The sequence below is a fragment of the Lepus europaeus genome, chromosome 6 (assembly GCF_033115175.1).
Source record: "Lepus europaeus isolate LE1 chromosome 6, mLepTim1.pri, whole genome shotgun sequence".
NCBI lineage: Eukaryota > Metazoa > Chordata > Mammalia > Lagomorpha > Leporidae > Lepus > Lepus europaeus.
The window spans coordinates 99659277-99686804 of record NC_084832.1 but is presented as its reverse complement, the minus strand read 5'-3'; the positions used below and the strand labels follow the sequence as shown (position 1 = coordinate 99686804).

The window sequence follows — 27528 nt, the reverse complement described above, 5'->3', positions numbered from 1 at the left end:
ACCCATAACTGAGACAGAAATTGAAACAGTAATAAAGGCCCTCCCAACAAAGGAAAGCCCAGGACCAGATGGATTCACTGCTGAATTCTACCAGACATTTAGAGAAGAACTAACTCCAATTCTTCTCAAACTATTCAGAACAATCAAAAAAGAGGGAATCCTCCCAAATTCTTTCTATGAAGCCAGCATCACCTTAATATCCTCACCATTTTATGTGAAGAATGGGCATCTTAGCTAGCCCTGAGCATAGGACACTTTCCTATGTTTTCCTTGTGAAAGTTGTTGGTATCCTGGACCCAAGTGTTGCAAGACTGGTTTACTCCTCTTTCAGGGAAACTGTACTCTTAAATTCCAGATTCTGCTATCCCTCTTCTGGCTTTATCAGTGATAGAAGCCATGGGAAGCGATATTAGGAATAAAATCTCTTATTTTACAGATGAGGATGAGTGGCCCGAGGAAAAGAGGGCATCGCTGCACCGTCATCAAGCAGCTGCTGGTTCTCTCTCCGTGGCACTTGATGCCACACCCATTTCAACCTCCATGTGGCACTGATGGGGATACTGAGCAGCCATGAAGCTCAGGATGGAGCAGACACTTCCCCAGGCATTGTCTCCAGCTCCCACCCCAGGCCCACAGACCCCTCGTCTGAACCTGCCCCAAGTGGAAGGCAGGGTCAGAAGCTCTTACTCATTTCCATGTATTCTGGAGTCAGTCCAGTGTATGGCTCCAGACTGTAGTCCAGGTCCCACTGCTCGGGATGTTTTGAATGGGAAGAGTCTGTTTCTCCAGGTTCTGTCTCATCTTTCAGTTTCCGAAATAGTTTCTTTAGCTTCCTGTCAAGAAAAAGACCAGTTATCAAAAGCTTCTGGAAAACCGAATTAGTACTGCAGACAAAAAGGCATAAATAATTACGTTTTGACACTGAGGCCATCTTCTATCCAAGGACAGATAGACACTTGTAAAAGACCACTTACTCCAAAAGACAATCTAAAGAAATCCTTTATCAACATAATGGAAGACTTCCCCCAACAATGGAAAGCTTTCTTCAAACCCAGCGAAACTTCTTATGTTTCCTGTTGTTTGATAAGCAAGAAGAGAGTTGGCTCTTCTTGCCTAATGTTGAGATGTAGCCAGTCCTTCGCTGATCATTTATTCTATCCGCCTGCTTCATGGGGAAGAGAGAAATGTCTAGAAAATAGCAGGAAGATGCTGTCCCCCAAAACATTGTTTGGTTCTCAATGACAACAACAACATCATTGAAACCAAGATACACATTGCCTTTCATTACTATGGTGTGTCCCTCCACCTCAAATCCCTACATTGAAGCTCTAACCTCCAATGTGACTGTAAGGGAGCTCTCCTTAAGGAAGACATGTAAACCAAGCCTAAATAATGAAAGATGGTAGAAGAGTAGGAATGATGGAGAGTAGTGTGACAGGGAAGGTGTTAATCTAACAGAGGAAATTATGTCTGCAAGAGCCAAACTAGAGTGTGAGAAGGGGTTGTAGGAAAGACTGAAGGGTGCCAAACTGTGCAGATAGTAGAGGACAAGAAATAAAATACTGAAAGGTAAGACATGAAAGATAGCTCATGGCATAATACAGCACCATGCAGAGAAGCAAGTGACACAGTCTAGGATGATGCGCTAGACCTGAGAAGAAGACAGTTAAGGCATGCTTAGGAGGCAGAATTAAGAGGATGGTAATGGGTTACACATGCAAGAGGAAGAAGAAAAAAGGAATCAAGGTTGTTCCCAGGTCATGGTGCAGTTTGCTAAGGTATAGAACACTACCAAGGAGGCAGTTTTGATGGGGAAGAGAAGAGGACAAGTTTTGAGGTGGAGAAATACAATGAGACAACGAAGGAGACAATTGTAAGTATGTGCCTAGAGCTGAAAATACACAGAGACTCAAGCATCATTATGGAGACAGGAGATAAAGCCCTGGCAATAGATGTTGACTATGGATAAAGCAAAGGGCCAAGAGAGAGCCCTGAGGGTGGCTGGTACTGTGCGTTAAACCTCCACTTGCAATGCTGACATCCTATATCGGAGAGGCAAGTTGAATCCTGGCTGCTCTGCTTCCAATCCAGCTCCCTGCTAATGTGCCTAGGAAAGCAGCAGAAGATCCAGATGGAGCCCCGGGCTCCTGGCTTAGTTCTGGACCAACCCCAGCCATTGTGGTCATATTGGGAGTGAACCATCAGATGGAAGCTCTCTCCCTTCTGTCTCTCTGTTTCTCCCTCTCTGTCACTCTGCTTTTCAAATCAATAAATAAATACTCTTAAAAAGAGAGAGAAAGAACAATCCCTGAGTAATATCAGCAGTTGAGGGTTGGGAAAGTAGTAGCAGGAGAAGCCTTCAAAGTACAAGCAAGGAAGGACTTTGCAGTCAGCAGTGTGGGTAGGTCCAAAAAGATGAGAATAAAAGAATATCCACAAAGAGTTCTTATGAGCTCATCATTCCAGAAGTTTCCATCCTGGATATCTCAGTGACCATTAACAACATTAATAAAGGAAGTCCCTCCAGAGCAGGATTTAGCAGACATCATGCAGGCTATATAACATACAGATGGGCGGCTTGGAAAACTTCACATTATGATTCTGACCACATGATGCACTTGCTCGTTAAAATAACTCCTTTGATGTTACTCCCTTGTCTTTTTCATCTGCTCATTTTTTGTCCCTTTTTAATGACGCATCTCAGCAATTCTCTCTGGAAGGTTCTGAGCTTTTCCTCTGCTTGTGACTGTTGGGCTCACATCAAAACCGTGGTGATTGTCCATCACACCTTGGTCATTCCTTCAGGGGGATCTGGTCCCTGGCAGTTCCCAACCCACTTGGCTCCATGGGTCTTCAGCCTCCCTAAATAAAGCAGGACCCAGATCTACATGAGCCAAAGATGAACAACACGTCAACCTCTAAGTAATTTATTCCTTTTTCCTGACACCTGACAAGGTTCAAATTTGTTCCTTAAACTTCTGATTCATGGCCAGATTCCACGGTATTTGAGGAGAGCACAGACCGCCTGTGACGGCTCTACAGAGAGACTGTTTTATGTCTTGAAATTTAATATTTATCACATTCACAAAAAGAAAGCAGAAAGTTTATGACATCTTACTGGCTGTATCCCGGGGTGTATCACAGCTATTTTGGGATGGGATCTGGTACATTTAGTAAAAGGAAGGATGAAGAGTCATTTTGCCAAGGGAAAAATTGATTTCTGTCTGCTCTGTCCATCTCAAAGCATGCCCAAGAAAGAAGCCGGTTTTCACCATTTCACACACACACACACACACACACACACACTCCATCACTCTGAATGTTAAGGCCCGTTTCAAAGTTTGCTTCAACATATATTGGAGCTAAATCTGAGGTCTAATTTTAGTGAGGAGTTGGGACATGGTGCAGCATGTTTTAGGGACACCATGCAGTTTGGATGCAAAAAAATCTACTTTGCACAAAGATGGGAAAAGAGGGTGTTCAGGGAGAGAGAGAAGAGTGGAAATAGCCATCCACAGACTCAGATGATGAAGAATACAAAATCTGATTCTGCCATCCTGCCTGCTGGGTAGGAAATCAATTCCGAAAGCTGCCTATGAGCATTATTCTGGGGCCTGTCATGTTTAAAACCATGTGGTTCCTCTGGGAAAGCAGCTGGCAGAATGGTGTGGGACCCCAAGAGCCTGGGTTGCGTGAGTGGGGACAGTCCAGGCCAGATCATGCAACCAAGTTGTATCTATTAAGGTAGCATTAGTCACAGAGCTGACTTTAAAGTGCTTAATGCTCCCTGTTTTACTGCCTGCCTTTGAAGTTATTTCATTTTTCCATCTCCAAGGTCTCTGCAGTAGGCCTAGCAGAGAGTAGGGGAGCTACTGCTCCTTGGTGGAATTTTCCTGGACAGAGTATGGCTTCCATACTGGCCCTGCCTGGGCACCTGTCAGGTGTAGAAGAGGAATTTACAAGATACCATCGAAAAGTTTCCCTACACTTGATCTTGCATCACATGAGATCGCTGGGGGAAAGAACTATTTCAATCTCCACTCTTACTTGGTTCCTCTAATTACAGTGCAGAAGAAAAATGCCAGTCTGCTATTGGTATGCATTCAACAGCATCCTAGTGCTTGCACATCTTCTTGTTAACAAAGAGAATGCAGGTCTTCAGCCAAGAGCCTTGGGTTGGAAATAAGATCATGGATTGTTATGAGTCTTGTGTTTCTTTTCACTGTTATTTGTTATTCCTGGTAACTGAGAGGGTTAGCGTCCATCGTCAGAAAAGTCAGGGATTTAAGTAAAATATATGTTTAGGGGAAAGCTTTTGGTCCAGAGATGTAGATGCTAATCGGGACACCTGCAACCCACATCAGAGTGCTTGAGTTCAAAGCCTGGAGTTCTAGTTTCTGAATGTGGATCCCTACTAGTGCACACCCTGAGAGGCAGCAGTGACTGCTCAAGTAATTGGGTTCCTACCACTGATGTGGGAGAACTGGATTGAGTTGCTGGATCCTGGTTTTGGCTCAGCACAGTCCTGGCCACTGCAGGTATTTGGAGAATGAACCAGTGGATGGGAGGTCTCTCTGTTTATCTGTCTTTTTCTATCTCTGTGTCTTCATGACTCTCAAGTAAGTACATAGTAAAAGTGTGTTGGTTTAGAAGAAATATATATATATGTATACACACACACACATATGTATATATAACCAGTTCTTGCCTCTAGGATAAATATTTCTTTCTTTTGGCAAAATAATTGATACAGGCTATAGAATTACATTGTAGCCATATGGCAAGCCAAAAGCCATGAGCTGATGTCTTTGTTCTCACTCCCTGGATTTAAAACCCTTAGGAAACAACACCTGTACACTTCAAAGTTCATGTCACGCAGTAGCCTGGAACCCCCAAGAATAATTCTTCCCTTCTCAGATGTCCATGCTTTCTATTTTCTAGAAAGCTGGGCATTTATCCAAGATTTTTTTCCCACTTAACTACTTTGGAGGGAAATATTTTTACAGTTTAAACCTCAATCTGTAGGGCCACTAAGCCTTTGCCCAACCAAATCTCTCCCCTACCGAGATACGTTACGGATCACAGATCTAATTTTTATCATTTACATGACTCCTTTGTCACTGTCAGAACCAACTCTGACTTCTCTTTTGACTCCATAAGTTTCCTCCTTTTTTCCTTGCTTGTTCCATGTTTCTCAATTGTCTCCTGTAGAAGTATATTGCTCAATGCTTGAATTCTGGCACGCAAGGGTCTAATTTCTTGACAGAGGGTCCCAAAGAGACAGATCCAGTAATCATAAAGATTTCATGTGATCAAGCTCAAAATACAGCCTGCAGAACTGGAAAGAACTGTGGAGATGGACGACCTCAGGATGTGGGAGGCTGCTTGCTCTCCATTCCTGAATTGAACTTCATAAGGATGTTGCATGCATCCATCTTCAGGCCAGGAACAGACAGGAGGGAGGAAGCATCTCTGAGCCTGATGTGACTCATCTTTGGAATCAGCAGAGGCCAGCTTCATTCTCCAGAGCAGAGTTTTCTGGGGCTTGATCTGAAAGGCACCTTAGGGGTGAGAAAACGCCCACCTTCAGGAGATGAAAGTGAGGCCAGCAGAACCGGCTTGCCCACAGCTTTATGAGTTGCCACACAATTGCCATGGATTCAAGTGTGGCACATTTTCAAACACACAGGTCTTAAGCACACATCAAACCTAAGCAAGACAACCGAGCCTCCAAGGAAAGCAGCCATGTGTTATTTTCGTCTGCCCTGGAGCTGATGAGTTGATGGGTGGAGGACACGCCAACAGAATGAACAAACATAAGGCCTTGGGTTCTGTCTGCCCGAAGACAATGGGCTAAGTGGTGGAGCAGAAGTCCAGAGGTGTTCACGAAGGGGCATCTCTCACCCACAAGCTGCATGGAATTTCAGATGTCTCCCCCAGATGTGTGCAGGGGAATGAAGACTTTCCTCTGTAGCAGGCATAGAGGGGTTGGTCTCACAGCTTCGAAGCAGCCAGATGGGACGCTGGGACCATCCATATGCTCTCTGGATGTCTGTGCAGAACCAATGTCTCTCTGAAAGTCCCTGGGGTACAAGCAGCACCTGCCTCACCAGCCTTGGTCGATGATCACTGAGCGACTCTCAGAAAGCAAGGAGTAGGGCAATGTGTCAGAAGGTTGAGTTCCTGGAGGCTGAGGGTCATTTCACTTACGACTGCAGGCTGCTTTAGGCTGGGAGGCCCCAGACACCTGTATGCCCACCAACCCTCCCCCAAGAAAAGCACATATCCGGCAGTCACCTGAGGTTTCTCCAGCCTGTGGGCAGAAAATGCCGAGTGTTCCATGTTAGCGTGTGACAAGGAAACCCATTCTGAGGACCAGGATGACACCGAGTTGTGAGGCCAAAGTTGAGAATTCTCATCCCTGCAAGTAGGGCGCTCACTGGAAAAGGGTTTTCCTTCCACTAATGTGTCTCCATAGAATGTCTCCATTCTAACTTTAGCTCCACAAATGTGTTTCTGGGGAAAACCAAAAGGTCGCTTTCTCTGGGGCCTTTCTGATAGTGGCAGCCCCCACGGGACCAGGTGGCTGTGTATAATTTCACATAAAAAGGGGTGGGACCATACAAGTGACATTTAAAAAGCTAAAAAGAATGTATTAGTATTTGGTGTAGTAGTCGACATGCCGTTTGGGACACCTGCATCCCATAACAAAATGCCTGAGTTCGAGCCCTGGCTCTACTTCTGATTCCAGCGACCTGCTAATGCACACCCTGGGAACAGTAGCTGGTGGTTCAAGTAGCTGAGTCCCTGTCACCGGAGTGGGAGACCTGAATGGAGCTCCTGGCTCCCAGCCGCAGTCATGCAATGTAGACATTCGGAGAGTCAATCAGCAGATGAGCTTGCTTCCTCGTTCTCTCTCTCCCTCTCTTACTTTGCTTTTCGAATAAATAATTTTTAAAAATAAATAGAGAAATTACATAATATGTAAGTTCTGTTAGGAAAGTCACTTTGGCTAATGTGTGAAAAAGAAATTGCAGCATAAAAAGAGGAGAAGCCAAGAAATACTAATAGTGGGAGTCGCTGCTGTGGCTTATTGGGTAAAGCCACCGCCTGCAGTGTTGGCATCTCATGTGAGCACCAGTTCAAGTCCCAGCTGCTCCACTTCCGATCTAGCTCTCTGCTGTGGCCTGGAAAGGCAGTGGAAGATGACCCAAGTGCTTGGGCCCCTGTACTCAAGAGGGAGACCGGGAAGAAGCTACTGGCTCCTGGCTTCGGATCGGCCCAGCTCTGGCTGTTGCAGCCATCTGGGGAGTGAACCAGTGGATGGAAGACATCACTCTCTCTCTCTCTCTCTCTCTCTCTCTCTCTCTCTCTCTCTGCTTCTGCCTCTCTGTAACTATGCTTTTCAAATAAAAAATAAATAAATCTTAAAAAAGAAGAAATACTGATAGTGGTTCAGAGTGTAGCAGTGGAGATGGAGTTCATGGATTTGGAGATATTTTGAAGATAGAATTAACAGGAATTAATCATGAATTCATATAGGCTAGAAAAGAAAAGATTTCCAAATATTCATATGCTTAAAAGTGTGTATTACGAAAAAACCATGCCTGAATTAAAAATATTCCTTGCCCCAAAATAAACATATCTGCTAATTCCATCTCCCACAAACTTCTCGAAGAGCCTCAAGACCTTCTAAGGACTCCATCCAGGACTTGCCAAGCTTTAAGCAGATTTAAAAAGATCCTGGCTCTTGCCTTTTCCAGGCCCCTGCTGTGCCCCAAGACCTTGGTCAGAGAACAGCTGTCTCTCTCAGCTCTACCTCCTCCATCCGTGCCCCCCAGGCTGATAACAGAGGCGACCTGTCCTCCACTCAGAAAAGCTATCCACATCCACAGGAGAGGAGCTCTGGCAGGGCTCCGGTGAGGGCGCGGGGCAGGCATGGCAGCCTGCCTTCAAGACCTGGACACGTGCTGGAGAAGCCTCTCTGCGACAGCCGCCTTCTCGGGCCACTGGGAAAGTCCCCGCCTTTACTCACTCTCAATTCCAATGGGGTTTGCACCATCAACAAGCATCCTGTTCATGAACTCTATTTTGTTTCCCAGACCAAAACCCTAAGCTCTGGAAAGACAAGGGACATCGCATAGACATTTGTCATTTCATAGCCAAGCCAGGTGAGGCATGAAGTGGAGGAGGCAACATTCCCAGACAGCCCTCCTGCAGTGTAGACAGTGCCGTTCTTGGTCACATGGCTCCTGCAGTGTAGACAGGGTCGTTCCTGGTTACATGGCTCCTGCAGTATGGACAGTGCTATTCCTGGTCACCTGGCTCCTATAGTGTGGCCAGCATCATTCCTAGTCCCATGGCTCCTACACTGTGGACAGCATCATTCTTGGTCACATGGCTCCTACAGTGTGGACAGTGCTATTCCTAGTCACATGGCTCCTGCAGTGTGGACAGTGTCATTCCTGGTCACATGGCTCCTGTGGTATAGACAGTGTCATTCCTGGTCACATGGCTCCTGCAGTGTGGACAGTACTATTCCTAGTCACATGACTCCTGCAGTGTAGATACTGTAGTTCCTGGTCACATGGCTCCTGCAGTATAGACAGGGTCGTTCCTGGTCACATAGCTCAGGGCCTGATTCTCTGACCTTTAGAGTATATTGCTGGAGCCATTTCATTCTTAAACAAATTCCTCTGCTGTCTGAACTAGCCAGAGTGAATTGCAACGGCTGCATTAAGAATTCTGGGCAATGATGTGAACAAGTGCAGGTGGAGAGAGCAGGATTAAATGAATGTTTGTCAGAGGACTTCTCAGAACCACTAATAAAATGTGTGCAACCAATGTCTAACGGGGAGGGGGCAGAGTGTGCCAGACCCTCCGCCTCACCCTCTGGGGACCGTCTGATGCGGTCATTCCACAATGCTCCACTTGGATGTGGTTTGCAGAGCCACTGGCCTGGGGAAAGTTATCAAGCTGTCCTCCTAAAGAGAACTGGCCCCACGTGCGAGAGGCATCCCTCACCATTTCTGGGGTTTCCTGGTTCTCTGGTACTTGGCTGGCCAAAAACCTCTTTGAAACACATTCCTATTTAAAATCACAAGTCAGGCATCGGCTGTGGTGCGGCAGGTTAAGCCGCAGCCTGCCACACCAGCATCCCATGTTGGAGCGCTGGTTCAAGAATACTTCCGATCCAGCTCCCTGCTAAAGCTCCTGGGAAAGCAAGCAGAGGCTGGTCCAAGTGCTTGGGCCCCTGCCACCCACGTGGGAGACCTGGATGCAGTTCCAGGCTTCAGGTTGGCCCACCTTGAGTGTTACAGCCACTAGGGAGTGAGTTAGCCAGTGGAAGATCTCTCCCTCTCTCTCTCTACTGCTCTGCCTTTCAAATAAAGATATAAAATCTTTTTTTTTTATGAAAAAGGCAACATAGAGGGAAGGCAAGGGGTTACAATTTCTCTGACATAGGCAGATTTGAACTTGTAGATTTGGACTTATCCCATCTTCTCTTTTAGCTCCAGCACCTGCAGTTCTGTGTTTATTTTCTTTTTTTTTTTTTTTAAGATTTATTTTATTTATTTGAAAGACAGAGTTACAGAGAGAGATCCAGACAGAGAGAGAGGTCTTCCATCCGCTGGTTCACTCCCCAGATGGCTGCAACGGCCGGAGCTACGCCGATCTGAAGCCAGGAGCCAGTAGCTTCTTCCCGGTCTCCCATGTGGGTGCAGGGGCCCAAGGACTTGGGCCATCTTCCACTGCTTTCCCAGGCCATAGCAGAGAGCTGGATGGGAAGACGAGCAGCCAGGACTAGAACTGGCGCCCATATGGGATACCGGCGCTTCAGGCCAGGGCGTTACCTCGCTGCACCATAGCACCGGCCCCCTGTGTTTTTTTTTTTTTTTTTTCATGATTATCTCAATGCAAAACCTCCTAAAAAGAGTCTTCTTCCCTCTTCCCTCCCTGAGACCCTGCCATTCCACACTTTCTGCTCAGAGATTTTCCTAACAGATTCCACTATGTTTCTAACTTTCGTCTTCATCTACCCACCATACCGGAAGTCTCGCACTTACTCACTGTGGGGGGGGGGGTTGCATTAAAAATATGTTCTTTGGGGTCTAAGGTTTCTGGGCATGAGCGCTCTGCCACGTCCTAGCTATGTGTAGTCAACCAACAGTAAACCAGACTGGCAAACAAGGCCTTGGGAGGACTCTCATCCCTTGGGGAAAGTCATTAGAAACTGCACACAGGAGTGAACACCCAAGGGTTAGGAGGCGGGGGGAAGCCGTGCTGTCTCGGTGAGGTCCGGCACTTGTGGACGAGGCCCTGGCAGCAAGGAGAGCAGGGACAGGGGCTTCACGTACGGGACTCCAATCTCGAAGATGTTGTTCTGGATCAGCTGCTTCCCCAACATGATGATGCTGAGCTGGATGCACAGTTCCATGAGGCAGCCTCCCGGAGCACACTGCGGCAAGGGCGAGACGGAGAGAGGTCAGGGCAGCAGGGCTCAGAGAAGCAAGGGTGCGGGGCAAGCCAAGCTGTGACGGGGGTAAGGATGGGGCAGGATGGGGGTGAGGATGCACCTACAAGCCACAAGCACCGTCGACTGTACTTGCCTCTTCCATGCGGTAGCCGTCAAACACATAGACGTAGCTCCCAGGCCTGCCCACAAACCTGAAATCAAAAAGTGGGGGTGGGATGAGGGAAAGATAGAGTGGGGCAGGGCTGCTGGGTGGAAAAGCCTCTGCTCAACGTCCTCTTGGGAGCACTGGCCAAGGAGATGCTAAGTGACTCAGGGACAGAAGTTCTACCTGTGATGGGTTAGCAATCACCTCTAACACCTGACTTCCCCTCTTAATCAGGCCAAATTCCAGGAGACAAGGGCTGAGCAGGGCAGGGGCTGAGGCTGGGTGTTGTTGGGAAGTGGTGTGCATGTGCGTGCACGTGTGTGTGCATGTGTGTATGTGTGTTGTGATAACTTCTGAACCTAACACAATGAAGTATGACTTAGCTCTAAGACTATAATCTGTGCACCTTCTTCCTTTGCCTACAGCCAAGAATTGAGTTCTGATTGCAACTTTTTAATGAGGGCTTCATATTTCTGGGAATGAAGAGGAAGACTGACCAAATGTGCAAGCAAAGCTTCCTGGGATCAGAGAAGAAAATCTCTTGACCTGTCACTAAAAATTATCACAGGGATGCATGGAGCCTTCTTCATTCCTCTTCCATTTTATTGGAGGATCAGAAGACGCAGGTGGGAGAAGCAGAAAAGTACAAGCCCCTTACAGAGCCTGACAGGCCATCAAGAGTCCTCGTGACTTGAAATGCCGTTTGCCTTGCCTACATGTTGAAATCCTACTCGTCCGTTAAGGATCGGCTGGAATCTCTCCTATGACATCTTCTTGTTTCTGTACACAGCTGTTCCCCCAACTCCTCTTATTTCAGCACTTACTGCATCTACTGTTACCAAGACCATCTATTCCAATGCACCACAAACTTATCTAGGAGCCAAGACCCCTTTTAGCCTGAGACACCCCAGGTGTGCAATTTTATATATATTTGAAATTTACATGGAAAACACCACTGAAGTATATACCCCTTAATGTGGACATTCTCTCTGCTAGCACCAGGGGCAGAGGCTCTGAGAAGGCCATGGTGTTCTGGCTCAGAAACATATCTACAGAAATCATCTACTGTGGGTAATGACAGTTCCTGCCACCGGTGCTAGCTTGTATTTCTAGGGAAGCTTCCTGGTGCAATTGGCTGATGTCTTCGGGGAAATCTCCTCCCAGGCAGCCAACTGGCCTGACCACAAAAAAATATTTATCAGAAGTGGTTTTACATCCAGACAGATAATATAACAAGGAATTTTACTGGCCCTGGTCCCTGGTTCCCAGGAGCAGCCTCTAACTCCTTGATGTTCCCGGAGTGGTGAGTGTGTCTGTGTTATTTGTGATGGGCCCTGGGATTCAACCTAAGATTATGCTAATGAGATTACTGATATGGGGGGCAGGCCACGCCAGAAAGACCAACCACTTTTGGTTAGGGCTTTGAGCCACATTTGACCTCAGAGGAGAGCAAGGGGATGAGAGGCTCAGTTCAATCATAGGGCACACAATGCCATCAGCTATGCCTTAGTAATGGCATCCCAGTAACAGCTGGACACTGAGGCTCAGGTGCCTGGTGATGAACGTTGATGTTCCAGGAGGGTGACAAATCCTAAGGACTTGAATGCTTCGTGATTAAGTCCTTGCAGACCTCACCCAATGTGTGCCTCCCACTGACTCATCTGGATTTGTTTCTTTTTTCTATTAAAACACACACACACACACACACAGTATAGCACATTCCTGAACCTTCCTAGTGAATGACTGAGCCTGAAGGAATGGCAGGAACCCTGGAATTTATAGCCAGTAGATCAGAATTGTGAGTTTCCTGGGAACCCCAGAGCTTGTGACTGGTGTTGGCAGTGAAGGACCTAAGAGCCACTGGCTAGGGTGGGAGATTCCCCACTGCTACATCCTCAAGCCCAGGAGACACAAATTCTTCCAAGACACTCCCTTCAGGGCCCAGGAGTAAAGACATCCCTGCAGTGTTGCCTTGGTTATCGGAGTCTGAAGATGCTAACTCATCACTGCTTCAAGAGCAGCCAGGTGGACGTGCAGGGGGAGGTCAGGGCTGAGGATGGGTGGATGTGCAGGGGGAGGTCAGGGCTGAGGATGGGTGGATGTGCAGGGGGAGGTCAGGGCTGAGGATGGGTGGATGTGCAGGGGGAGGTCAGGGGGAGGATGGGTGGATGTGCAGAGGGAGGTCAGGGCTGAGGATGGGTGGACGTGCAGGGGGAGGTCAGGGCTGAGGATGGGTGGATGTGCAGGGGGAGGTCAGGGCTGAGGATGGGTGGATGTGCAGGGGGAGGTCAGGGGGAGGATGGGTGGATGTGCAGAGGGAGGTCAGGGCTGAGGATGGGTGGATGTGCAGGGGGAGGTCAAGGTGAGGATGGGTGGATGTGCAGGGGGAGGCCAGGGGGAGGATGGGTGGATGTGCAGAGGGAGGTCAGGGCTGAGGATGGGTGGATGTGCAGGGGGAGGTCAAGGTGAGGATGGGTGGATGTGCAGGGGGAGATCAAGGTGAGGATGGGTGGATGTGCAGGGGGAGGTCAGGGCTGAGGATGGGTGGATGTGCAGGGGAGGTCAGGGTGAGGATGGGTGGACGTGCAGGGGGAGGTCAGGGCTGAGGATGGGTGGATGTGCAGGGGGAGGTCAGGGTGAGGATGGGTGGATGTGCAGGGGAGGTCAGGGCTGAGGATGAGTGGATGTGCAGGGGAGGTCAGGGTGAGGACTGGTGGATGTGCAGGGGGAGGTCAGGGCTGAGGATGGGTGGATGTGCAGGGGAGGTCAGGGCTGAGGATGGGTGGATGTGCAGGGGGAGGTCAGGGGGAGGATGGGTGGATGTGCAGAGGGAGGTCAGGGCTGAGGATGGGTGGATGTGCAGGGGAGGTCAGGGTGAGGATGGGTGGATGTGCAGAGGGAGGTCAGGGCTGAGGATGGGTGGATGTGCAGGGGGAGGTCAGGGCTGAGGATGGGTGGATGTGCAGGGGAGGTCAGGGCTGAGGATGGGTGGACATGCAGGGGAGGTCAGGGTGAGGATGGGTGGATGTGCAGGGGGAGGTCAGGGTGAGGACGAGTGGATGTGCAGGGGGAGGTCAGGGCTGAGGATGGGTGGATGTGCAGGAGGAGGTCAGGGTGAGGACTGGTAGATGTGCAGGGGGAGGTCAGGGCTGAGGATGGGTGGACGTGCAGGGGGAGGTCAGGGTGAGGATGGGTGGACATGCAGGGGGAGGTCAGGGCTGAGGATGGGTGGACGTGCAGGGGAGGTCAGGGTGAGGATGTGAGTTGCCAGCAACAGCTGAGCCTTCTTGTCCTGACAGTGTAAGACCCAGCCTGAGTGGCAAAAACCATCTTTCCACCCATGACACCACTTACTCACCTCCCCTTGAAAAAGGCCACGTAGAAGATGGGGGAGTAGGCATTAACAAACTTCAGCAGGAAAGCCTTGAGGATCAAGCGCTCTTCGAACGTCTGTTCTGTTTTTGGAACCTCTGCAAGACAAGAGTGGCTCTGATGAGACTGAGGGGAGATTCCCCACCTCTCCAGGCTTTTGACCTTGACACAAGCCTTCAGAGTAGAAACCAAGGGCGCCATCTCTCTGGCACACCAGAAGTGGGGTTCATCTGGGAAGCTGTGGTGTTCCAGGTGGCAAGAGGCCACAGAAGGCAAAAGATCCATAGGATCATCTCCTTCTCCTCCCATCTCCTTCCTCTTAGCCCCTGAATTCCTCCCTTTTTTTTAAGACTTCTTTATTTATGGGAAAGTCTGTGTTACATACATACATACATACACACACACACGCACACACACACAGAGAGAGGTCTTCCATCCACTGGTTCACTCCCTAAATAGTCACAACGACCAGCGCTGGGCCGGGCCAAAACCAAGAGCCAGGAGCTTTTTCCAGGTCTCCCACATGGGTGCAGAGGCCCAAGCACTTGGGCCATCCTCCATTGCTCTCCTAGGAGTATTAGCAGGGAGGCTGGATAGGAAGTGGAGCAGCCAGGTCTCGAACTAACACCCATATGGGAGGCTGGCATTGGAGGTGGCAATTTTACCCACTATGCCACAGCACTGTCCATCCCCATCAACTATACTCTTCAAAGAGGGGCCTGGGCACACAGAGCTTCCTACCATCACCCTTACTTTGTGAAGAGGAGTTCAACTTTTCCCTGAGTAACTTCCACTTCCATAAGGTTCCTGATTTACAAGGCTCACTAGAGTTGGGAAGCTTCTGTGACATTGCTCCTCTTGCCCTCCTCCTCTGTTTGGAGCAGGAAAGCATTCACACACACACACACACACACACACACTCCAACCTCTGCATAGGCAGAGACACCTCAGGTTTGCTCACTGGGATGATGGAGGCTCATCAGATAAGGTAAGTGAAACAAAGCCCAAGCCATAGTGTCACTGCACTGTAGCCTAATAAAGGAGTCAGCCGACACCCCTGGAAAAAACACTGAGCAGAAAACCTCCCGGGTGTTTGCAGAGACTCCAGCCACCCAGGCAAGTTCAGTGGACAACCAGGCAGGACCCTTACGGGGACTCCACAGACCAGGGCAAATGGCTTGGCAAAGATAAGAGGCTACAAGGGGTATTCTTAGCCTGCTTGCATGGCCGTAGCAAAGCATCGTGCAGTGGGCAGCTGACAAAGGGAAAGTTATTTCTCTCAATGGTGGAAGCTGAGAAATCCAAGGTCAAGGTAGACTTGGTGTCTGGCGAAGGCCAGCTTTCTGGTTCATGGAGGGTGCACATGGCAGACGGGGTGTGACATCTCTCTCCCATCCCATGTACAAGGGCTCTGCCTTTACGACCTAATCAGCTCTCAAAGGTGCCATCACATTGAGGGTTAGGATTTCAACATATAGATTTTGGAGGGAATGCAAACAATCAGGTCACAGCATGGGGTCACACTCTGCGGCATCAGAGGGAAAGCACTGTGGCCTGGCACACAGCACAGGGCCAGGGCCGCGCCAGCTGGGAATTCTGTGTCCAGTTCCACTTGATTTGCATGCCCACCTGATTGAAGAAACAGACACAAAACCCTGTTCTCGGCTGGCGTCGCAGCTCAATAGGCTAATCCTCCACCTGCCGCACCGGCACCCTGGGTTCTAGTCCCGGTCGGGGTGCCGGATTCTGTCCCGGTTGCTCCTCTTCCAGTCCAGGTCTCTGCTGTGGCCCAGAAGTGCAGTGGAGGATGGCCCAAGTGCTTGGGCCCTGCACCCGCATGGGAGACCAGGAGAAGCACCTGGCTCCCGGCTTCGGATCAGCACGGTGTGCCGGCCGCAATGTGCCGGCCACAGCAGCCATTGAGGGGGTGAACCAAAGGAAAAAGGAAGACCTTTCTCTCTCTCACTGTCCACTTGCCTGTCAAACAAACAAACAAACAAACAAAAAACAAAACCCTGTTCTCTCCCCTGGACTAGCCTTCTCTGACCCATCCCCCACATGTTTAATCCATCACTTCCTCTAACAGCCAAAGCAAACATACCTGCTCCTTCCTGAAGCAGGTGCCTCTGGCTGGTAGCAACCTTTCTCTCTCATATGCATGTAGGTATACTTTCTATCTTTCTGTATTAATTACCTACATGCATGCCCTTTGAAAATGAACAATAGATAATAGCTATCACCGATGACTTAGCTCCATTTATTTGGACACTCCCCAACCCAAGGAACAGGAAGTAAGTAGTCTATTCAGGGGGCTTGGTGAGGGGGTGGGATGTGAGGCACACCCCAGCACTACCACAGGGAGGACTGAGCGAGCAGGCACCCTTCACTGGTGCAAAGCTACTGTTGGGGTCAACTCCCAGGCACTTCCCACCTGTCCCACACACAGAATGAACGTTTTGTGCAGCCATACAATGCCTGCAGACACAGAGCTACAGGAGACCATTTGGGGAACAGGAATCATCTGAACATGACCTGGAGGGTGGCCAGGGGACGTGGGTGCTGCCTCGGCGTGTCCATTACAGTTGCTCTGCAGATGGCACTGTATGTGGACTTTTGCACTGGTCACCCTACTTACTCCTCACCTACCTACGTGATGTAGGCACTACATTTCACTTTCACAGACGAAGGAACTGAGGTCCAGAGGGGTTGGGGGCTTGCTCAAAAGTCCCACAGCCAATGACAGCTGATTTAAACTCCCTAGGACTGTAGGTCCCAGAGAACTCACCTCTGCCTCTCCAGGAACCTAGATTCGAGTCCTGGCTCCAGCTCCAAACGCCAGCTTCCTGTTAATACAGACTATGGGAGGTAGCAGTGAAGGCTCAAATGATTGGGTCCCTGATACCCACGTAGGAAACTTGGATCGCGTTCCTCACTCCTGGCTTTGGCAGACCCTTTAAAGATTGCATCCCACATTCTCTGTTCTCCCTCTGCAACTTCTGCCCACATCTAACACAATGCACACGAGGAAAGTGCATCTCCATTCACTTGCGTTCACTGAGCACTGTCTGTGTGTCAGTCACCACGCCAACACGGATGGGACTCCAGCCTTCCTGCAGGGAGCATCATTGAGTAGGGTCACCCTGGAAAGCCTTCTGCACACTGTCAAGTCTCTCTGATTTAACTGGGAACTGCTGGTTCTCATCCTCCCTCTCTTGGTGGAAGGGTTACTAGGAGAGCACGGAGCCCTTACCGGACTGGCAGTGCTAGGACCCAGCTTGAGCCATGGGCAGTGAAGGTTGCTCTTCCTGGCGCGCCCCCAGCCACCTTCGTTGTACCGCACAATTGCATGTGTAAAGAACCTCCTGTGGGAGCATGAAGCCTCTAGGCTTCCTCTGAGCCTTACGTAGCCTCTGCTATGCCCTTGGCATCTGGAGATACAACTTGAAGATCACCAAAATACAGTGTGGAGATTCAGCTGCCAGAGAAAATAATGGGACTGAGTACCGTGAACTACTGTGCGGCATGGTGTGTAGCGCCACTTTGTTGAACATACTCAACTGAATAAGGCATTGTGTAGAAGGACTGTATTTGCTCAATTAAAAACTTTTAAAAAAATATTCTTTCCATTTTACTTGAAAGAACATGATCAAGACAGAGAGAGACATCTTCCATCCACTAGTGCATTACCCAAACACCTGCAACAGCCAGGGCTGGTCCAGGCTGAAGCTGAGAGCAAGGAACACAAGCCCAGGTCTCCCACACAGGTGGTAGGAACTCAAGTATTTGAGCCACAATTTGCTAAGTCCCAGGGGGTGAATTAGCAGGGCACTGGATAAAAAGTGGCATGGGTGGGTCTTGAACCCAGGCACTCATTTATGGGACACAAGAGATCCTAGGGACATCTCAATTGCTGTGCTGCACACTCATTCCCATTAACTATTTAAAAACATATCTGATAAAATATGCATGTAGGTATATTCAAACTTCTAAAAATATTTATTCAAGAGGCAGAAAAAACAGTCAGAGATCCCATCAGCTGCTTCCTTCCCTAAATGACCACAATGGCCCCAGATGGGCCAGAGCAAAGCCAAGAGTGAGGAACGCAACCCAGGTTTCCTATGTGGGTATCAGGAACCCAATCATTTGAGCCATCACTGCTACCTCCCATGGTCTGCATTAGCAGGAAGCTGCCGTTTGGAGCTGGGGCCAGACTCAGATCTAGGCTCCTACAGAGGGGGAGGTGAGTTCTCTGGGACCTACAGTCCTGGGAGGGGATGTCTGGAAAAGCTTAGAAACCCTGTGGTTGGGGCTGACATCAAGGTGCAGTAGGTTAAGCCTCTGCCTATGGTGCTGGCATCCCATATGGGTGCCGATTCTAGTCCTAGCTGCTCCTCTTCTGATCCAGCTCTCTGCTATGGCCTGGGAAAACAGTGGAAGATGTCTTAAGTCCTTGGGCCCCTGCACCTGCGTGGGAAGATGGGGGAAGCTCCTGGGATCCTGGCTTTGGATTGACCCAGCTCCGGCTGTTGTAGCCATTTGGGGAGTGAATCTAGCAGATGGAAGACCTTTCTCTCTGTCTCTCCCTCTCTCTGTCTGTAACTCTGCCTGTAGAATAAAAAATAAAATCTTTAAAAATAAATAAATAAAAAACAAATCCTAAGGCACTACTATAGCAATAACATTGCCTACTAGGGCAGGTGGAGACAGCATTTTAATTCGATAGGAGGTGCAGCTGGGAAAGTCTAAGGTGCTAGCCCTTGGTCAGTAGACGGCTTGGGGTTTTCTCCTTCCTAAGGAGCCTGAATGGAGCCAACCCAAGAGCTGCCAGACCTGGGTAACTGTACTTGGCTTTGCCAGATGATTATGATGGGGCCTAACCACTTCCATTAACACTGTGTGTGCCTGTTATTTCTTCTCTAGATCACAAATGTTAGCAAACACCAGCTAGATCCTTAACCTCCTGCAGGGATAAGGAGCCTTTATTCTGCCAAGGGCCATTTGGGTATTTATAACGTTCACAGGCCATACAGAATTTCTACTTAAAAATCAGCCTGCTGCAGATTGATTGAATTTCAAGTCCTCCCTGTGATTGGCTCAGCAAGGGCAGAAAAAATCATTTCGCGGGTCTCCTACGTCACCCAAGCTGAACATTCCTCTCCCTCGGAAAGCCTTTTTCCTTCCTGCTACAGATCCTGCTATGATCAAGAAGCCAGTGCCTGCCTGTCGAATTGACTAATGCAGGTCAGGGCTCACACAGCTGAAGATCCACCTGCCTATCTTTAGCCTGGTTCTTACTCCCCTGGCAAAAGGAAACAATTCTGAAACTCAAGTGAAAGGTCTGCCATTGATTTCTAAGGTCATTTTCAGGTTCAAGATCTCATGATTGAATCCTCGTGTGGCTCTCTGCCCTACCACGTCCCCACCCACTTGCACCCCATCCCTGCCACATACAGTGAGCAAAGTCCACGAGAGAGACACATGTGGGCCAACACAGCTGCAGCCGGATATACGCTGCTATGCACACGTCTCACATTGACAAATGAAGAAGCGGATGAACGAGGGAGTGGCAGGAAAAAAACTACCTGGAAGAGTGAAAATGTGAAGTCCCCAGGCACCTTACAAAGAGGGAGCTCTGTGCTGAGCTGGACAGCAGGTGCCGAGATCCAAGAGCAGAGCAGCCAAGAAGTTCCTGCGTCAGGCAGGCACGGGTGGAGGGCTTAGATGCAGGATCCTGAAACTGTGATGGGTGGGGAAGGGCGGAGAGGGAGAGGAGGCAGAAGAAACGTAGCAGGTGAGGCAGACACTCCTGCTGGGTTGTCACGGGGGCCTGCTCATTTGCCTCTCTGCAGATCCTCAGAAAAGATTGCTTGAAAGTAGCCTGGTTTGGCTCCTAGGGCATGTGCTGAAGGCCCAAGTGCCATGTCAAGATGGGCACAGGGGCCTGAGCAGAAAATGCCCAGATGGCTCTGTCGTATCTGGGTTAGCCATGAGACCGACTGTGGAGAAACAGGGACACAGAGAGGGAGAAGGAGGAGCAGGGGAAGAAGGAAGAGGCTTCACAGGAGAAGGAAGGAGTGGGGGAAGGGAGAGGAGGAAAGCAGGGAGGGGAAATGAGAAAGGGAAATCTTCTCAAATTTTTTTTCTTTTATCTGTTTTTTTTTTAAATAGGAATTTGAACCTCTGCCCACTATGCTGCAGGTGTCCAATTAATAATCATGTACTGAGTCTTTCTCTATTAAATATGTTGGAGCTTAAACAATTAAAACCAATGTCACCTAAAAAATTAGAAGGCAAGGGTGAGAGTGTGAAATGTGGAAAACCCACCCCAGGAAGGAGCAGGGCAGGACTAGGGCAAGGCAGGGGGCAGCCGCGTCCTTGATCTCCTCTTTTATTCCCCTTGGATCTGTTTGTCCTCAGACCTCCCAGGCCTGGAAGGAATTTCCCCCAAGTTCTATACAAAGAGAATCTGGACCTTCCAGAGCGCCTTGCTCCAACTGGAAGTGAGTGGCTCCCTTCCTCCATGCTGTAAATAAATCATGAGTGGGGCCATTATTTATTAGTTTTATTTCGAAAGGCAGCCTGTGCCTGGGCTTTTAGGGCCACGAGCCACCATAAATAATGGACACTTCCAATAAACAATCCAAATCCACTTGATGGGCCACTAAATCAGCCGGGGGCCCCCACCTCGGAGATTTTTTGTGGCCCTGGTGCGTGACCGCTGAGGCTTCCACAGAAGGGGGCCTCCAGGGACAGGAAAGAAAAGGAAGCAAGAAAGAATGGGAGCAGGGGAGGGGAACAACACCAAAGCCTGCGGCCCTGGGCTGAATGTTGGAGCCCTTGCAACAGGCAACACCTGGGGCCTCACCTGCCAGAGATATACAGATGGAGAAGCAGAGCAGGTATCTCCAGGGCCCACGATGGGTGGAATGATGTCTACAGCTTAGGAAGGGGCACCTGCACTTCAGGCCACTTGGCAGAGTGCTCATAGCCTGCGCCTCATGTCCAGCCCTGCACTTCACACAACTCCAAGGACATATTTATTTATGTATGTATTTTCCTTTCTTTGAAGGACAGAGAGATGGAGGCAGAAAGACAAACAGAGATGCCCCATTCTCTGATTCACTCCCCCAAATACCTACAACAGCCAGGACCACGCCAGGCCAAAGTCAGGAGACCAGAACTCAATTGAGTTGTCCCACATGGGTGGCAGGGACCCAAGTACTGGAGCCACCACCTGTCCCCTCCAGGCAGCTAGAATTGGGAGCTGAGCTGGGGCTCGAGCCCAGGCACTCTGTTATGGGAGACTGAAGTCCCAAGAGGTGTCTTTACTGCTTAATGTCGGCCCCACAGATGCTTTTCAAGTCCCGTGACTGTGGGGACATGAAGGAGAAAGAAAAGTCCGATGGAGAAAGTGTGAGTAGGAAGGCAGGCAGGCAGGGCAGCGCCATCATTCACGTGCCTCTGAAATGCCAGCCCCCTGGCCCCAGAGAACAACCCCGGGCTGACTAGAGGCCACCTAAGGTTTCTCCTGCTTTCAAGCCATGGGAGCAGAGGGCACCAGACCACGTTCCATTTCCTACCTCTCCCTGCCTTTCTTTTGAATGTGGAACCTCTGTTGCATTGTGTCATGAAAAAATACCAGTGCAAATGACTCTGTTGCAAACTGTCTTAGAAAATAATTAGGACGAAAGCCCAAGTTAGTCCCAGGAGGGCCAGCATAGGACTCGGAGTCCCCAGAGCTCTGTCCCTGTCACATGAGAACAGCATGGCCTGCTGGGGGATGCCAGCTGCAGTCTGAATCCTGGAAAAGCAGCCCCTTCGCACCCCCAGCAGCAGCCCCTGCAGCCCAGCCAGTGGATGTGGATGTGTAACAACAGCTACAAGACAATGCCCAAATGTACCTTGCTATGGCTGTTGGCCCTGGTGCTGCTCTGGGCAGGGCATTCAGTCCCAGAGCAAAGCGCCTGTTCCTCTCCCTGCCTCCACCCCAGGGCACACCGAGCTCTTCCAAACACAGTGTTTTCTAAGGGCCCAACCATCTAGTCTTCCATGCGCACGGGGGCAGGGGGGTGTGGGTGTGGGGATTATGTGAGCCTCCAGTGGGAAGCTCCGCCTTGTCTGTGCCATGAAGGAGAGGAGGGGGAATCCCCCCGGGAAGCAGCCAGTCAGTTGCATAACCTGGCAGCCAGGCATCGCCTAGGGGAGCCAAGAGCACCTGACCCAGGGATTCCAGATGGGGTGCCTGGCTGGCCTTAGCGTCCCAGAGAGCTTCTAAGTGCAGGGACCTCTCCCTTGGAGTCAGGAAGATAACTCTTGCACCCAAAGGGACATGAGATCCACAGTGCTGGCTCCGAGGTGAAAATACTCCAGGTGTATCTCATTCTAAGGGGAAAAAAGGACCTTAAAAGGAGGGGGATGGAGGAAGACAGGGAGAGCAGGAGTGAGAACCAGAGTGAGCCTGGGAGGGAGAGTCCTGCCATGGATCGATCATGGATACGTGTCCCGAATCCAGCACCCACTGTGTGCCCGTGTGGTGCAGACACGTGTCATGATTTCCCCATGACGAGTTTCTCCCCATGGCAAAGGTAAGGCTGGGAGACTGCAGGTGAGTGCTCTGTTGGTAACACACCAGTGAGCCACCTCACAGATGCACACTGGTGTGGAAATCAGGCTCCAGTAGGCAGAGATGGAGTCACTCCATTCCCAGTCCTTCCTCAGGCCATCCCCGGGGGAAGACAACCAAAAGGGAAGTCAAGGCCTCAAAGTCAAGGCCTGAATGTCAAGGTTGAGCTGGGTGATTTTCCTGAGACGAATTTCTGGTTTTCCATGTTCTGCGACACTATGGAAAAGCAGAGGGGGACCCAGGGGTGGGAGTCAGAAGACCTTTCAGTCCAAGAATCTCCAGATATGGGAATTTATCTCTTCAAGCCTCCCCATCCTACTTCCTAAAATAGAACCTTGTTGAAACATTTGCTGTAAAGATCAAAAGCCATAAAGCTAAGAAAGCACCTGGGGAGCATAAGGGCTCAAACATTTGTTTTGTAGGAAGACTTCCAACCTGAGATTCAATGGAAAAAGGTAAAATCCCCAACATACCCTCTTAGGAGGTTTGGGGTGTGTTCTTTGACATCACTTGGGGTAGTGATGTCCACTGGGGACAAGAAAGACCACCTCACTTCTGAACACATCATGATCTGTGTAGTGGGGATTTTAAAATGTTTATTAATCTGAGAGGCAGAGACAGAAACAGGCAGACACAGAGAGCTGCCATTCACTGGTTTACTCCCCAAATGCCTGGAATGGCCAGAACTGGGCCAGGACCCCAAAGCCAGGAGCCAAGAACACAATCTCCATCTCCTATGTGGATGTCAGGGACCCAATTGTTTGAGCTGTCACTGCTGCCTCCCAGGGCCTGCGTTAGCATGAAGGTGGAGTCAGGAGCCAGAGCCGGGCTTCTCAGATCTCCTGTGAGATGTGACGCCTTAATCACCAGGCCGAACGCTGGCCCCACGTTGTGTTTAAGTGATAAGTATAACTACACAACCGATCAAAAAGATAGGGTATGTGTCGAAGAGATTTCACAAATAAGACCAGTGTAAGCAAATAATGAAGGATAGAATTAAAAGGGAGAGAATGATCCTGCGGGGGAAGCAGGACACTCAGCAGACTCATAGAATGGCAAATGCCCAAAACAGCACTCCTGCCTCAGAATCAACCCTTGGGACATTCGGATCTGGCTAAAAGGCCCATGAGAGTCTCACAGGCATGGAAAGCCATGACATGGTGGCAAAAAACAATCTAAATGAAAGACCCTGGTGAACAAGACCCCAGCAGAAGGAACAGGCCATCACGGAGAGAGCCGCCTTTCTCTGAAGGGAGGAAGGAACCTCCACTGTGACACGGCCTTGACTAAACAAGTTCTGAGTCGGTGAACTCAAGGGACTTCCATAGCCTAGACAGCTCATAGCAAGAGTCTCGGGTGATTGCTGACGTCATAAATAAGAGTGCCAATTGTTAAATCAACAACGGGAGTCACTGGGTACATGCTCCCCACGTAGGATCTCTGTCCTTAATGTGTTTTACTATGAAACTTAAAAACACTACTAGTCGAACAATACCCTATACCTTGTGCGGTTGTGTGAGTGCAGCCTGTTGAAATCCTTGCTTAGTATATACTAAGTTGATCTTCAGTATATGAAGGTAATTGAAAATGAAACTCGACAAAGGGTGGGATGGGAGAGGGAGAGGGGAGGGCCACTTTGTAAATTCACATTTATGAAATAAAAAAGAAAGAAGAAAAAAAAACTTTATAAACAAGCTTAATGTTCTGAGCATGGGTATCTCGGGAGCAGAGAGCTCTGGGTTCTAGGTCTGCATACTGATTGGTGTCCTGGAGATGGAGTGGAGGGGTGCATGTCAGCACCTGACAGCAGCAGCCCCTGAGCGGAGCCCTCCTCGAAGGAAAGACTCTCCCTTGCCACACCCAGTGGCCTCTCCAGGACCCGCAGTACGGAGAGGCCATCTCAGCAGTGGTCCAGCCTCGTCTGCCAGAAGGGATGCCTCAGTATGCAAGGGCAATGCTGGCAGTAGTGAGCCCAGAGGGAGCGAAGGGCTGCTCACACCCCGGGTGTCTCCCTGTTGAAGTACAGGTGCCAGTCTGACCCCGCCACCAAGCAGGATCCCAACAGGAAGCACAATTCACTCGCTGGACCACAGAAGGGACCCTAATGAGAGCACTACTTAGACAAGCACTGGGAAAAGGAGTGGAAACAGTGTGCCTGGGGCCCAAGGACCGAGAAGGAGGACTGGTGGTGTGTGAGCTGTGACTACCGCAGGGAGAAGCAGTGAAGAAGGGCCCCAGTGCCCGCGCCAGGTGGAGAAGGGATCTGGGAAGAAGAGGTGGCAAACAGGAAATGACCACCAGTAGCCCTTTCTCTTCTCTTCTGCAGAATCTAAGTGTCCGGGGTCAAAGGAAAGTCAGAGAGGGAGAGGACTTTTATGGGATTTCTTCTATCCAGAGATGATGGTCTCAGGGACTCGGTAGAAAATGGAAGCGATGGGTGCATGGCACAAGTTCAGGCTTGGGGAGGAACTGTCCCCAGTGAAACCATCGTACAGATCGATGTGACTTCCAACAGTCTCCTGTCACTGGGGTGAACTGCCCCACACACTTGGAGCTGCTGTAACCACGACCATGCCCTTTTCATTAATAGTAACAGCCTCTCGGCAGCCCCCTCTCCTTCCCAGACAACATGGACAATCAATTACCCCAGCATCTCTGCGGGGGCCTCAGACAACGGGGACTCTGCTCTAGCCACGTCTTCCACGGCCTGCACAGATGGGGCAGCCAGAGGATCTTCCTCCCAGTTACCCAGGGCCACCCAGCGAGCTAGGAGCTGGTGGCAAAGCAAAAAGGGCGTGCACCCCACAGACCTAAGGCTCCAGCGGGGTTACAAATCCCCAGCACTAAGGGCTCCCCTCAGGAAGGCGTACGGCCCCTCTGTGGCCCGCACCTGGGCCCACGTGAGCCCTTGCTCCTGTCTGGTCCTGAGCATATCCCACTGTAGCCAGCTCACTCCCTGGGCCAGGGCAATGAGTTCAATAAGTCCACACTTTCACCCCACACCCTAAAAACACACATTGTCCACAGCTGATGGGAAATGAGATCCATCCACATGTACCCAAAATTCCTTTCACGGAGCTGTTGTCACCCAGGCAGCCAATGGGTGTCTTTGGCACAGATGAGCCCTCCCCTCTTCCTTTCTTCCTTCTTCCTTGCCTTCATCTCCTTTGCTGAGAAGAGGAGGAACATTTTAGATATAACACTTCCTGACGGCATTCCCATGTTCTTGAAGTTTCCTTCTTGGGTAGGCATTGTGGCTTAGCAGCTAAGACACTGCTTAGGAAGCCTGTGTCGTACATCAGAGGGTCTGAGTGTGGTCCTGGCCCCAGCTTCCTGCTAACACAGAACCTGGGAGACAGCAGTGATGGCCCAAGTAGTCGGATCCATGTCACCCACGTGACATTACCGCTGTGGGCATTTAGGGGGTGAAACAGCTCATTGGATCTCTCTCCTCTCTCCATCTAAAATAATTTTCATTGAAAAATGAAAATAAGCTTTATTTGAAATAAACTCAGTAAAGTATGCAAGGCCCTTAAGTCTGTGATCCTCTGATCACCCATGCAGATCTGAGACAGGTGACTGGACTCAGACGCTGCCTGCTCTGCAGGGGGCATCGGATCCACTTGGCTGTCCCTGACCCCAGAGATGCCCCCACCCCGTCATTCCCTGGTGGGAGTGCATTTTACGTCTTCTGGAGACACTGCTGTGGTTCCCGTTGCTTTCCCAACAGATCTGAAATTTCTTGAGGCAGGAGCACAGCAATGTGTGACAAGGCAGGAGAGCAGCACAATCTTAGCAAGACGCTGAGGCCAGACTCACCACTTACCGCTCTATTCTCTTGGGCCTGATGCTAACCTCTCTATGCCTCTGTCTTCCCATCTATGAAATGGGAATCTTAAGGTTACCTACACCACTGAGGCTGGTTTGAGGATGTAATACACTGTCTTATATTGGAACAGTGTTTGGTACAGAGTAGGCTGCGTGTATGTATGTATGTATGTGTGTGTGTGTATATGCACATGCACAATGCTATTAACTATTTGCCTTGGTCAAGTATCTAAACCTCTATGGCCTTCTTATAAGTAAAATCAAAAAAAGCACCAATTCCTAGACTTCCTGGGAACACGATTTGGGTCAAAGTGTGCATAATGTCTACTAGTGCCTGGGCCGAGGTGGGCACTCAATAAAACTCAGGTCCTTTCCCCCAGCCCTCCTTCTGCCCGTGTCCCTGCTCCCACGATAGGAGCATCTGTGCGGCTGACACGCAGGAGTGGACGCTCAGTTGACCCTCCCATCAGTAGTGACTGAACCACTTACACGCACAGGAGAGACTGCGATCTGGCTCAACAAGCTGCTGCACTAAGCCCAGCCCTGTGGCTGGAGAGGGAGGGATGAACTGTGCAGCTCCACCAGCACCCAGCACCTGGCACAGACGGTTGACAGGAAGGGGAAGAGGAGGAGCTAGAGGAAGATGTCTAGAGAGGTGAACTGATGGCACCGTAATGGTTGAGCCCTGGAACTTGCTGCCAGCCCTGCCTCTTCCAAAACTACAAGAATTTCCCAAACCTACCAAAGAAACAGAGCCCGCTTCCCAGCCATGCCTGACCCACGCCCGTGTCAGCTGCAATCAGAACCTATGGTCTTCAGGGGCTCAGAAGCCCCTCAATGGCCCAGTGTACTCCTGGGCCCCAGCTCAGAGAGCAGCAGGTGACAAGCTGATTATCTTGGTTTCCCTTGTTCCCCTGCCTCGAGCCCAAGGCTCTCATCCTGTCTGAGCCCTGTCTGTTTGCCTGTGTGTCTGGGGCCCTGCTATGCTTGCTCCTGAGAACCCAACTGCATTCTCCATGACCATCGCTGGTAACTCCTCCAGGGCTGAACACATCACCGGGGCCTAAGGCAGACCTCGTCCTC

The 27528-nt window shown here is 50.0% G+C and overlaps 1 protein-coding gene across 2 annotated transcripts in view; it reads right to left on the bottom strand.

Annotated features, from left to right (window-relative positions):
* Positions 1–27528, bottom strand: part of ANO2 (anoctamin 2) — a 353918-nt gene that overhangs the window by 39901 nt on the left and 286489 nt on the right. For both annotated transcript variants that reach the window (XM_062195454.1, XM_062195453.1), the window contains 4 exons: positions 13981–14092; positions 10611–10668; positions 10359–10459; positions 688–833 (listed from right to left, as the gene is read on the bottom strand). In XM_062195454.1, coding sequence (XP_062051438.1) covers positions 688–833; positions 10359–10459; positions 10611–10668; positions 13981–14092 — 417 coding nt within the window. The remainder of the gene's footprint in view (positions 1–687; positions 834–10358; positions 10460–10610; positions 10669–13980; positions 14093–27528) is intronic.